Here is a 13,474-nt window from a genome sequence, read left to right on the forward strand (position 1 = left end):
AATTACCACTATGGAAGAAAGCATTAACCACTGGAATAAGTATGACCCTCCATGGGAGACTTCCCAACAATCTGAGCAGATGAGATGTTGACAAAGAAGCATCAAGCACTCCACTGAGAGTTGGAGACTTCTTCCCAGAAACAGAGGGGTTCCTTGCAGAAATACAGGACAAGGTGGTTAACAAAATGAAACAAAAATCAAAAATACATGAAATACAAAAAAAAAACAAAGCAGTAAGTGCAGAAAATGCCAAGAGAAACCAGACACAATCCAACACATTCCAGATTCCAGTTGAACTCAATCTGATCACTTGTGCAGGTACAAAGAAGTTCTATATATCATTCACCAACATCTTGCTTTAAAATATGACCTCCATCACTTCATCAAGGCATAAATTCAAGCCTGATCCAGTTTTAGAGTTAAAATCTAAGAAATTATATGATAATCAATACATTATGTCAGATAGGACAATCCATAATAATTATCCGGATATAATATTACAGGATAAATAAGCAGGAACAACTCGCTCAATAGATAAAACCATTCCCAACACACAAATGTTCCTTGACCAGTGAAGCACCTCACCACAGCTATTGTTTGTATTATCAGACAACCAAAAGATTTTCTCTGTCAATCTGCTTCCAAATGTTGCTACTGTGTCATTCGTTGCCACACCCTGCTGATTCCCTTCTCCTATCATACATTCTTACACCAACCATCGTCCAGAGCCCCAAACTCTGCCCTGTGCAGACCTGCCTCTGGCTTCTGACCCTGCTTCGTTTCCCATTCTGCTTTCAGTCTTTAGAGGACAGTGGTGTTACCTTAAGAAGAAGGGAAAATTACACATAATGTGGAAATGAGCCCTGAATAAGGAGATTAACTACGAATGGCATTCTTCCTCAGCCCAGAAGTTAGAGGGTTGAGGGACATCTCAGACAGAACTGCAGTCAGCTCGACTTCTTCAGTCTGCAGAAAATTCAAGGGAAACCTCTTCACCCACAGAGTGGTGACTGTTTGGAACCCATCACAACAGAGAGAGCGAGAGGGGTACAACAGGGGAGGATTTAAAAGGACTGTCATCCTGTTAAAAGAACAGAATCCCTGGCAGTGTCCTGCCGGCCTGAGTTGATTCACACTAGGTGTGTTATAAATTCACTAAGTACTGGAGACAGAGTTTAACTGATTTATTTGTCTCAGATCCAGAACATTAAACTCCAGTCCCATTAAAAGTGAATGTGCAGCAGAAGAAACTCCTCCCATGCCCAATGACCAGGGTGCAGAACTGGGTGTGGTGAGCAGCAGCAATAATTGCAGAGTTCAGCACCAACAGTCACTCTTGAAATTGTATTCAGCAACGGTGATGGACAAATCTCCAGCATGTAGCTTATTGAAACTTTCTCCCGAGTGTGAACCCGGTAGTGTGTCACAAGAGTAACATACTGCAAGGTTTCACTGCTAATGTAATGGCCTCTATGTAATTTTTCACTGCTGAGGTAAAGGTTTATATGTAGCAGCATTGTTTAGGTTACAACAAGCGATAAAAGGGTTTGGAGTGCAAGACTATCCAATGACAGCAATGTTCTTTCTTGTGAGTCTGAAAGAGAGATTTTCGTGGTCTTTTGATGGGGAGAGATGAGAAAACTCGAATGGTGAGAGTGAGCCCTTTTTCTTTTCTTTTGGTTTATTTCACTAACTATATAGTCAAAGTAAGAATTATAAAGCTCAATTGTTTAATCGTATGTTGTGTACCATTTGTTATTTCAGGGGACTGATTTGTAACAGGAGTCATCACATAGCAACCACCCAAACGAGATTCCAAATATTTGGCTGGGCCAGGGGTCTATCACCCCCTATATAAATCTGCTAGCCAAAGCAAGAGTTCCATGAGTTTAATGACTGAGTAAATTGCTTCCCACATTCACAGCAGGTGAATGGCCTCTCACCAGTGTGAACTCAATGATCCACATTTGGTTGATATGACTGAAAGAATCTCTTCCGAAAGTCTGAGCTGGTGATCAGCCTCTACCCAGTGTGAAATTGCTGGTGTCTCCGTAGTTAAGATGACCGAATGAATCTTTTCCCACAGTCTCAGCATATGAACGGCCTCTCCCCAGTGTGAACTCGCTGATGTACCTTCAGCTTAGATGAACAAGTGAATCCCTTCCCACAATCTGAGCAGGTGAATGGCCTCTCTCCAGTGTGAACTCGCTGATGCAACTTCAGTTTAGATGAACAAGTGAATCCCTTCCCACAGTCCAAGCAGGTGAACGGTCTCTCCCCAGTGTGAACTGACTGGTGTGCCTTTAGTGTGTATGACTGAGTGAATCGCTTCCCACAGACTGAGCAGGTAAAAGGCCTCTCCCCAGTGTGAACTGACTGGTGCCTCAGTAGCTGCGATGACAAAGTGAATCCCTTCCCACAGTCTGAGCAGGTGAATGGCCTCTCCCCAGTGTGAACTCTCTGATGTACCTTCAGTTGGGATGAGCAAGTGAATCCCTTCCCACAGTCTGAGCAGGTGAATGGCCTCTCTCCAGTGTGAACTCTCTGATGTACCTTCAGTTTAAATGAGCAAGTGAATCCTTTCCCACAGTCCGAGCAATTGAACAGCTGCTCCCCAGTGTGAACTCTCTGATGTACCTTCAGTTGGGATGAGCAAGTGAATCCTTTCCCACAGTCCAAGCAGGTGAATGGTCTCTCCCCGGTGTGAACTCGTCGATGTACCTTCAGTTGGGATGAGCAAGTGAATTCTTTCCCACAGTCCAAACAGGTGAAAGGCCACTCCCTGCTGTGAACTCGCTGATGTACCAGTAGTTCGGATGACCGAGTGAATCCCTTTCCACAATCTGAGCAGGTGAACGGCCTCTCCCCAGTGTGAACTCGCTGGTGTACCAGTAGTTCGGATGACCGAGTGAATCCTTTCCCACAGACAGAGCAGGTGAACGGCCTCTCACCTGTGTGACCTCTCTGATGTACCTTCAGTTGGGATGAGCAAGTGAATCCCTTCCCACAGTCCAAGCAGGTGAACGGCCTCTCCCCAGTGTGAACTCGCTGATGTACCTTCAGTTTAGATGACTGAGTGAATCCCTTCCCACAGTCCGAGCAGGTGAAAGGCCACTCACCAGTGTGAACTCGCTGGTGTACCTTCAGTTGGGTTGAGGAAGTGAATGTCTTCCCACAGTCCAAGCAGGTGAATGGCCTCTCCCCAGTGTGAACTCGCTGATGTACCATCAGTTTAGATGAGCAAGTGAATCCCTTCCCACAGACTGAGCAGGTGAATGGCCGCTCGCCAGTGTGAACTCTCTGATGCACCTTCAGTTGAGATGATTCATTGAATCCCTTCCCACAGTCCGAGCAGGTGAATGGCCTCTCCCCAGTGTGAACTCGCTGATGTACCTTCAGTTTAGATAACCGAATGAATCCCTTCCCACATTCTGTGCAGGTGTACGGCCGCTCCCCTGTGTGAACTCGCTGATGAGCCATTAGTCAGATGAGTGAGTGAATCCTTCCCTACAAATTCAGCAGATGACCAGCCTCTGCGCAGTTTGAACTGACTGGTGTGTCCACAGGTGGGATGAGTGACTGAATCCCTTCTCACACAGAGAACAGCTGAATGGCTTTGCCCAGTGTGAACACCATCCACACCATCTGAGCAGATGAACAGGATCCCCCTGTGTAAAATGACTGGTATGTCAGTCGGTCAGATGATGGAGTATATCACTCCACATAGTCTGAGCAGGAAGGATGATTGAGTGAATCCCTTGCTCCACTTCTTAAATATCTGGACAGAGACAGCAAAACTGGTGTGTTGTGTTCAAGTTTCCTGCAGACAAATTCCTTTTCATTTTTAACCTGTAAAAAGATTTATAAAAATCCATCAATGGGTGTCAGACAACATTTCAGATAAAATCACTTGATTTGCGAAGGTGTGATCTGGCATCGCACTGTTACAGTGGGTTTCATCCCAAGTTGGAGTGAGAAGTCATCTTCTAACTTGGCCCAATGCTGGTATCTCTCATGCTCTTCCTGTCACTGTAAGAATGGGGCATTTCTGCCACCTCCAATCTGTGACCTGGCTCAGGTTGTCTCTGTCCATTGGTATTCCCTGTTCCCACTGAGCTGCATGGGTGCCTGGTCCCACAGTAACTGAAACACTCTGGGAATAATACTCTGGCTATTCACATGATCAATGCCCCTCATCATCTTATACACCAAAAAATAACTCTAAACATAAACAAGGAAATTATACATTGTTTTGAGGATTTATTGGAAGTATACAAAATTATGAGGTTATGAGGATAAATGCAAGCAGGTTTTCCGCTGAGGTTGGGTGGGATGAGAACCAGAGGATCATGGGTAAGAGGGAAGGTGAAAATTTTATGGAAACATTTGGAAAAGCTCTTTACTGAAATGGCCATGAGAGAGTGGTAAGAGATGCCAGCATAAGTGGTGAAAATGAACTTAATTTCACCATTTAAAAGAAGTTTGGATGGGAGCCTGGATGGTAGAGGTATGGAGGGTGATGGTCCTGGTGCAGGTAGTTGCATAAGGCAGCTTAAATCTTTTTTCAGAATTGGCACGATGAGCCAAGTAGCCTGTTTCCAAACTGAACTTCTCCATGATTCTATGACAGAGAAGCTGGCCAAACTTGTTTGGAAAGGGAAAGTTAGGACTGACAATGGAACAGCAATGGCTGTAGTTTCTGGGAGCAATGCAGGAACTGAGTGATCGATACATCCCAAAGAAGTGGAAGCATTGGAAATGCAGGATGACACAACAGTGGCTAAAATGAGAAGCCAAAGCCAACATAAAAGCAAATGAGAGGGCAAACAAAAGAGCAAAAACTATTGGGAAGCTTTTAGAAACCAACAGAAGACGACTAAAAAATAAGTCAAATGAACTCAGGGCATGAAATTATGATATTATAGTCATCAATGAGTCTTGGTAGCACCCAACAGTCCGAGGCATTTAGAGGAACACAATATCTCTTGAAAACCGATGTTGCCTGCACCAGTTACACTTCAACATTTATTTCAACAAGCATTTTACATTCTCAAAACTTCACCTGAACAACTCTTACCAAGTACTCCTTTGCCAGAAAACAGCCTGTCCCAAGCCACACTTGTCAGATCCTTTCTGATACCATCAAAATTGACCTTTCTCCAACAGAATCTCAACCCATGGTCCAGACCTCTCTTTTTCCATATTTACTTGGAACCTCATGGCCTTATGATCACTGGATACAGTGTTCTCATACACGAATTTCTGTCACTAGCCCTGGGTCATTTCCTAATAGCTTTTTGCATACTTCTATGTCTGGAATTCTATGTGCTGACTAAAGGGCATATTTGATAAACTCTACCCCATTTAGTTCTTATACATTATGGGAGTCCTAGTCAATATTTGGAAAGTTAAAATCACATACTGAATCAACCTTTGTTTCTTGGCATAATCGGTGATTTCTCTACAGATTTGTTCCTCTCAATCTCTCAGACTGTTGGGTGCAACCAAGTCCCAGTAATAGCTACAATATCATAATTCCCTGTCCTGAGTTCATCAGACTTTCCTATGATAATTCTTGCATTGTGAGATACACAGCTCAGGATAGTCTTCACACCATGCTCAACCTTTCGATTGATGACTTTGTCTGAGGTCTGAACAACATCTGTCAGGTGTCAAAACAAACTCTCTGGGACAGCTTCTTCCACCAGTCTAACAGACTTTAATTCAATGCTGAAATAATTGTATTTCAGTGTAATATTGACTGTGCTGTTGTACATACAATTTATTGTAAATTACTATAATTTGCACATTGCACATTTAGATGGAGATGCAACATAAAGATTTGTACTCCTCATGTATATGAAGGATATAAGTAAGAAAATCAATTCAATTCACCCTCTCCAGTATCTGTTCTGGCATTCTGGCCCATACCCCTTGAAACTTTAGTTTAACCTCTAACCCCCCCCCCCCCACTAGCAGTAGCAAGCCTCACCCCTAGGCTATTAGTCCCCTTCTGTTCCCCTCACTAACATATCATGTATCACCACTTTGACATTTCACTGCCAGCTAATTCCCTCCAACACTTTCTAAAGTGGTCCACCTATTGTTGTGGGGGATGGCCACAAAAGTACTCTATGATGGCTATTTAACTTTGTTCCCCTTCCTGACTTTCACCCAGTTTCCTGTGTCCAGCAATCTGGGTGTTACACCTCTCTTCATGTCATATCTGTCACCCCCTCTGAATCCTGGATGATCTGGAATTCATCTATTCCAGTTCAAACTCCTTAAAGTGCAGGGTTACAAGCTGCAGCTGGGTGCACATCTTGTAGGTGAGGGTGTCAGGGACACTGAAGGTCTCCCCACCTTCCCACCAGTCCCTTCTGATTTGTGAAGAAAAGTGTGTGCAAAAATCTTATGCTGTGCAATTTTGACCCAGTGACAGCAGCATGTGCACACTGAATTTTATATAGAGAGGTATTCATATTAACAATATCAATAAGAACTTCTATCTCCTCTGGGTTTGATCGACTTCATCTGCACTCTCACACAACCTATGTAGCAGGCCTATAGTGGATAATTAAGGATTTTCTCATCAGAGCATTTGGACACCATCCATATGTGATTTGCTTGCTAAGCAACGGTTTAAAAAGTCAAATTTCCAAATATCACTCCACTTCTTCCCACATGCAAATTTTCCAGCAACTTTTGGATCACTACAATACATGCAGGTAACACCAGTTTTTGTATTGTACATAAATATTCCCTCTGAACCCTCCCCCAGGTGAATTCATTGATGGCAATGCAAATAAATGTGAAGGGAAGGGCAGTAGTCTGTCTCACTGGAGTCTGGGACATTTGTGATGTGAAAGCTACATGATGCCCAGGGCAAAGGTGTTTGATATCATTCTGTACCAAGAGAAAATGGGACAAAAGATGTTCTCAGAGGTAGTAAAGTCCAGAGCAAGAGGAAATAGATCAAGCAACACACACAAAATGCTGGAGGAACTCAGAAGGCCAGGCAAAATCTATGTAAAAGAGTACTAATGCTGAGTTCCTCCGGCATTTTGTGTGTGTTGCTTGGATATCCAGCATTTGCAGATCTTCTCTTGTTTGTGATTATATAGGCATCCGCTATTCTCATGAGACCATGGATTTGCGCCTTGGAAGGTTTCCAGGGTGCAGGTCTGGGCAGAGTTGCACGGGAGACCGGCAGTTGCCCATGCTGCAAGTCTCCCCTCTCCACGCCCCCGATGTTGTCCATTGGAAGGGCATTAGGACCCATACAGCTTGGCACCGGAGTCATCGCAGAGCAATGTGTTGTTAAGTGCATTGCTCAAGGACACAACGCGCTGCCTCAGCTGACGCTCGAACCAGTGACCTTCAGATCACTTGGCCACGCGCCAAATGGATAAGTGTTTGTATTTGGAGGTAGAACAAAGGTGATTTTCTCAACATGTGATGGAAATGATTTTGATCCCTTTCTCCGAGTTCCCAATCCTTGCATTCAGATAGCTGGAGCTCAGCTCTGTCTGAGAGATCCATCGGCTCCCATTCCCTCATCAGCTCCCCGGGGCTGGGGTACGGGTCGTGGGGCTGGAGAGATGGAAGAGAGCAGGACTGTCCCTAGATTGCGGGGTGTAATGTTCGGAACCCACAGCAATAGTCCCGAGGTCGGAGCTTAAGATAAAATCACAGAGAATCGATCTTACCTGCTTCCGACATTTTCCGAGGCGTTTTGCGTACTGCGCGCATGCGTAATATCCGGAGACCTCTGCAGCCCTGACGCCTGCGCATTTGATCGGTGCTTCACGGTTAATCACGCTGCAGTTAAAAGTTTCTGCATATACTGGTTCACTGTCCATACCTCAGTTTTTTTCTGTGTGTATAGAAAACTCAGCAGCTGTTTTAATGCAGAAAGCGGCTCCCATAAGAAGATAATCAATATCAACGTGTATCTAATGGCAAAGTTAAATCCTCTTACAAATGCAGAAATGCAGACAAGAGATTTTGCAGTTGCTGGAAATACAGAGACGCACACACGCAAAATGTTGAAGGAGCTCTGCAGTTCAGGCAGCAACTAAGCAGAGGAGCACACAGACTCGGCATGCTGGTGAGTCGGCCTAATCGTTGTCTATTTATTCCTCTCCACATTTGCTGCCTGATTTGTTGATTTCCACCAGTATTTTGCAGAAATTAACCACGTTTTTTCGATCAACCGGTTTCCAAAAGTTTCTAATCTTTAAACTTTAGCCACATCCTGCTGGTCCGATTCCTCCTCCTCCTCGTAAACTGTGGACTGCATCTCTCTCTGGAGCCCCAAAGCCCTAACTCAGTCTGGCAACTCTTTGGTTTCTGACTCTGCTCCATCGTACCTGGTGTTCTGTCAGACTTTAGAGGTGCATTGTGTTACAAGACCGCAGGCTCGTTTGAAGACAGAGGCTGATCAGAGTCCTGACGAAGGGTCTCGGCCCAAAACGTCGACAGTGCTTCTCCCTATAGTTGCTGCCTGGCCTGCTGTGTTCCACCAGCATTTTGTGTGTGTTGTTTGAGGTTCTTTCACTGTGAGAGGCGGGACTAGACGTCAGAGACAAGCTGCGGCAGCCTGCAAGAGAGAGAGAGCATGAGAGAGAGAGAGAGAGAGAGAGAGAGAGAAAGAGAGACTGAGACAGAGACTGTTGGAACTTCAGCTTGTCACTGCTATGGGTTGGAGCTCTTCCATGCCCAGAAGGTCGGGTTGATCATCGGCACGCAGTGTACAACGGATGTGTGACTGTCACTTTGTATAATTCATACGTGTGGATTTGTTGGAGTATCCCGTGGTATCACTTCTGTTGGCACTTACCTGGAATCGGGGTGTTCTGTGGTAACCACTTGAAGACGACATTCCTGTCACTGTCACCTGGTGATATTTCGAAGGGGATTTCGGAACTAATCGACGGATAAGATCTTCGGCGACAGTTATTTCATTTATCCAGCGTGGAATGTGTGTGGAGTTCTTCGTAATTGCCTTCTCTCTACATGTTCGTGTGGATTTACAAATCTCTCGTCTCACTCACTTATTCCGTGGATTACTGAACTTTTCTACTTTACCATCTTAAGACTTTAAACATTGTTTCCCAAGCTTGATAGTTGATGGTGGAGGAAGAGAAACCCCTTTGTTCTAAAGAGGAAGACATCTCTTTCGTCCTGGAACGAAAAGCTTCATCCTGAGAGCAGATGCGGCGGAGAGGGAGGAATTGTGAGAAGGAGATAGCATTTTTGTAAGAGACAGGGTGGGAAGATGGGAAGCTACAGTCCAGGTAGCTGTGAGAGTCTGTAGGCTTATAGTAGATATTAGTAGATAAGCCGTCTCCAGAGATGGAGACAAAAAGATCAAGAAAGGGGAGGGAGGTGTCAGAAATGGTCCAGGTAAATTTGAGGGCAGAGTGAAAATTGGAGGCAAAGTTAATGAAGTCAGCGAGCTCAGCATGCGTGCAGGAGGCAGCGCCAATGCACTCGTCTACGTAGCGAAGGAAAAGAGGGTGATGGATGTCCATATAGGCTTGGAAAATGAACTGTTCCACAAAGCCAACAAAAAGGTAGGCATAACTGGGACCTATGCCGGTGCCCATGGCTACGCCTTTGGTTTGGAGGAAGTGGGAGGAGCCAAAGGAGAAATTATTGAGAGTAAGAATTAATTCCTGTTGTGTTTGTGATTCCCAATCATAAATCCTTTGACTTTTCTACACTGCTAGAAGTTTACAAAAGCACATCAGTGGGTGAAGGGCAACATTTCAACTCAGGTAATTTTAGGCCCCATGGTGCCTTCTGATAAAAAAACACTGTCACAGCTCAAAACAGTTTGGAGGAACAAGACTTTAGCTTCTAACTGGCCACAGTTCCGGCATCCGGCACAATATTAAATTCTCTGCTTCCCTCTGTATCAAAATGGATCATTGCTCCCCTTTGTCAGTCTGAGACCTGGCTCAGTTTGTCTATATCCTTCGCATTCTGAGCATGCCCCACACACATAGTGAGATCACATTTTATTTACACGGCTGTGACTAGAGACTTTGACATTATTATGTCCCTCCTGGTATCTGTCGGTGGTAAAATCAGAGTCAGCAATGGTATTGAACCTCAGGAGTAGGTGATTAGGCTTTTTCGTTGGAGATCGACAAACTGCAGGTAGCGTGCGGCTGGATGAGTGGGTCATTTTTAGACTGGAAGGGGGCAGCGTTTGGAGAATTCCAGAGATCAGTCCCTGACCACAGTTGTTCACAGTTTAATGGCCTGGCGGAGGCAGCGAGATGTGAGATGTCCCAGTCTCCTGGTGACACAGAAAGAGTGGAGTTGGGGTAGGGGATGCTATTCACATGAAATTTCGTAGCTTTGCAATCAATACATAGTGCACTGTGGGGCTGCAGTGGCGGGTTCCATTGCTGGGATCTGTGTACAGTCACTGTGGACTATGAGGATTTTGTGAATAAAGCGCCATTCTCCAAGTTAAAATCTCCAGCCACGGAGCAAGACTACCGCTTGTACATTTATATTGTATTTATGTTATTGTGATAACCAGATACTATAGCCCTCCACAACTTCTCTATCCAGTCCTTTCAATATTCCACTGCATTCGTAAAATTGGCCACAGGGCCATCAATATTTTCATCCGATGCATTGACATAGAACGTAAACAGAAACGTTGCCAACTCAGACCCTTGTGGGCCTCTGGGGTAGTAATCTCAGGATTGCTGCCTGCGCCAAGTGTTAGCGCTGAAAGAATAGTATGATCAGGGGTATTAATGTGTGGCTGAGAGACTTGTGTAGGGGGCAGGGCTTCAGATTCCTGGATAACTTGGGCTGCTTCCGGGGCAGGTACGACCAGTACGAAAAGGACGGGTTACACCTGAATACAAAGAGGGTACAATATCCTAGCAGCAATATTGAATAAAGCTGTTAGTGTGGGTTCAAACGAATTTGGCAGAGGGATGGGAACCGGAGTGATTGGGCAGAGGAAGGGGAAAACAGAAATAAATCAACGATGGCGTGCACCAGAGATTATAGAAAGAACAGGCAGGAGATGAAGCTTAATCAAAACCAATGGCATGAGTTACAGGGCATTAGAGTCATCGTGCAATTAAAACAGAAAGCAGCAAATGCAGGACTGAGTGTTATATTTGAATGCATGCAGCATCAGGAATAAAATGGACAATCTTGAAATCCAGGTACAAATTGGCAAATATGACACTGTAGCTATCTGTGAGACTTAGCTAAAGAGTGGCGGCCATTGGGAGCTGAAAGTCCAACAATGTACGGTGTATCTGAAAGATAGGTGAGTAGGCACAGGAAGTGGTGTGGCCCTGTGTACAACATTAAATCATTGGAAGGAGATGACATATGATTGGAAGGTATGGGTTGTATTAAGAGCAGGGATGCGATGGTGCGGCTCTGTAAGGCACTCGTGAGATCACACAGACTATTGTGTGCAGTTTTGGGATCCTTATTCTAGAAGTGATATACTGGCATTGTAGAGGGTTTAGAGAAGATTCACTAGAATTATTCCAACAATTAAACGTTTACTGTATGAGGAAGGTCTGACAGCTCTTGGGCTGTGTCCCCTGGAGTTCAGGAGAATAATAGGGATCTCATAGAAACATTCTGAATGTTAAAAGGCCTTTACAGATTAGATATGGCAAAGTAAATTTCCAATGGCAGGGGATACTAGGACAAGAGGGCATGTCTTCAGATCTGAAGGACGTCCATTTAGAGTAGAGATGCAGATAGATTACTTAAGTCAGTGGGTGGTAAATCTGTGGAATCTGTTGCCATGAGTGGCTGTGGAGCCAAGTCATTGGGTGTATTTAAGGCAGAGATAGATAGCTTCTTGTTTAGCCAGCGCATCAAAGGGTTTGGGGTGAAGTCAGGGGAGTGGAGATGACTGGAAGAATTGGATCAGCCCATGATTGAATGACGGAGCAGACTCGGTGGGCCGAATGGCCAACTTCTGCTCCAATATGTTATGGTCTTATGGTCTATTCCACTGTTTCTCCCTGCCAAAGAGCAGCCAATATTTCTGGGTATACGACCCATTCATATGAGAATAAAGCCTTTTCTACTTTTCTGAGCTTCTCATCAATGTGTACAGTTCAGTTAAGCTTTGCTCCAGAATTTCCACACAATTAAAAGAGGTTAGTACAGTTTTAATTTTTATGTTGCTCTACTTATATAATTTAACGATTTAGTGTGTATATTATTGTAATTCACAATTGTTAAAATCTATTGTTATGAATTAGGTTCTCCTGTTGCCGCAGAGACAACAGATTTCATGACATATGCCGGTGCTATTAAACCTGATTCTGATATTGATATGGGAGACCCCCCCCCCCCCACCTGTCACCTGATCCCAGTTACCGCAGATCGTAATGCGAGATTGAAGCCTTTTCCATTTATTTGCATTCCTCAGTAATTACAACAGTTCAGTTAAGTTTCCTTATGAGGTTCCAGAGCAGAAGCTCAGTCTTTCTTAAGTTTCCACACAATTAAAATGGGGAATTTGTTTATTCTTATCACTTACTGAGTTACAGTGAATAGCTTGCCTGACGGACCACCCACACGGATCAATACATTACGACAGTACATTGAGCTGATATACGACAGAACAATAACTGTAACAAAGCATTATGGCTGCAGAGCAAGTGCAGTGCAGATAGATATATGGTGCAGGGTCACGTCGAGTTACGTTGTGAGGTCGAGTACATTTTATCATTCATTTGGCTTATAACTACAAACAGAAAACCGTCCATGAGACGGGTGGTACGTATTTTAAGCCTTTGTATCTCTTCCTCGACGGGGGAGCGGGTTTGCAGCAAGAACATCCAGGTTGTGAGAATCTTTGAGTTCATATCCTGCTTTTCCGAGGCTGGGGAAGTGTAGGAAGAGTCCATGGAGGGGAGGTTTGTTTCTCTGATGTTCTCTGTTCTCCAAAGTTCTCTGCAGTTCCTTGCAGTTATGGGCAGAGCAGTAGCCATACGTAGGCGTGAAGTATCGACAAGAAGGTCAGAGACCTTGCCCTGGACTTCCTGTCAGGTGGTAAAAGTGCGCTCCCTCACCTCTCTCTCTGTGATCTTCAGTCTCCCTGGCCTCCTCCTTTACTCTCTGTGCACCAATGGCTTATGTCGCCACTCACAGCTCCAATCTGCTAATTAAATTTGCTGACGACACTACACTGACTGGCCTAATCTCAAATAATAACGAGACAGCCGACAGAGAAGAAGTCATTACCCCGACACAGTCGTGTCAAGTAAACAACCTCTCCCTCATTGTGACAAAAACAAAGGAGCTGGTTGTGGATTACAGGAGGAATGGAGAGAGGAACCAAATTCAACACTTTCAAGTCTGTTATTGCACATTTTAATATTGATCATGACAGAATGCACCGTATTTTATTCACAGTTAATGACATATTTATAGATTCTAGATTGTTACTGACAGAGAA

General features: G+C 44.5%; 1 protein-coding gene across 10 annotated transcripts in view; it reads right to left on the reverse strand.

Annotated features, from left to right (window-relative positions):
- Positions 1 to 371: 371 nt before the first annotated feature.
- The window catches only part of LOC132407308 (zinc finger protein 229-like), a 38,376-nt gene continuing 25,273 nt past the window's right edge, over positions 372 to 13,474 (reverse strand). For 6 of the 10 annotated variants that reach the window (XM_059993624.1, XM_059993623.1, XM_059993627.1 and 3 more), the window contains one exon: positions 372 to 3,849. In XM_059993624.1, the coding sequence (XP_059849607.1) occupies positions 2,089 to 3,480 (1,392 nt within the window). In that variant the 5' untranslated portion in view covers positions 3,481 to 3,849 and the 3' untranslated portion in view covers positions 372 to 2,088. Of the gene's footprint in view, positions 3,850 to 4,468; positions 4,490 to 7,709; positions 12,767 to 13,474 lie in introns of those variants that run through there. The other 4 variants (XM_059993621.1, XM_059993622.1, XM_059993620.1 and 1 more) reach the window with 4 other exon arrangements.

This window comes from Hypanus sabinus, chromosome 18 (assembly GCF_030144855.1).
Source record: "Hypanus sabinus isolate sHypSab1 chromosome 18, sHypSab1.hap1, whole genome shotgun sequence".
In the NCBI taxonomy this organism is placed as follows: Eukaryota; Metazoa; Chordata; class Chondrichthyes; order Myliobatiformes; family Dasyatidae; genus Hypanus; species Hypanus sabinus.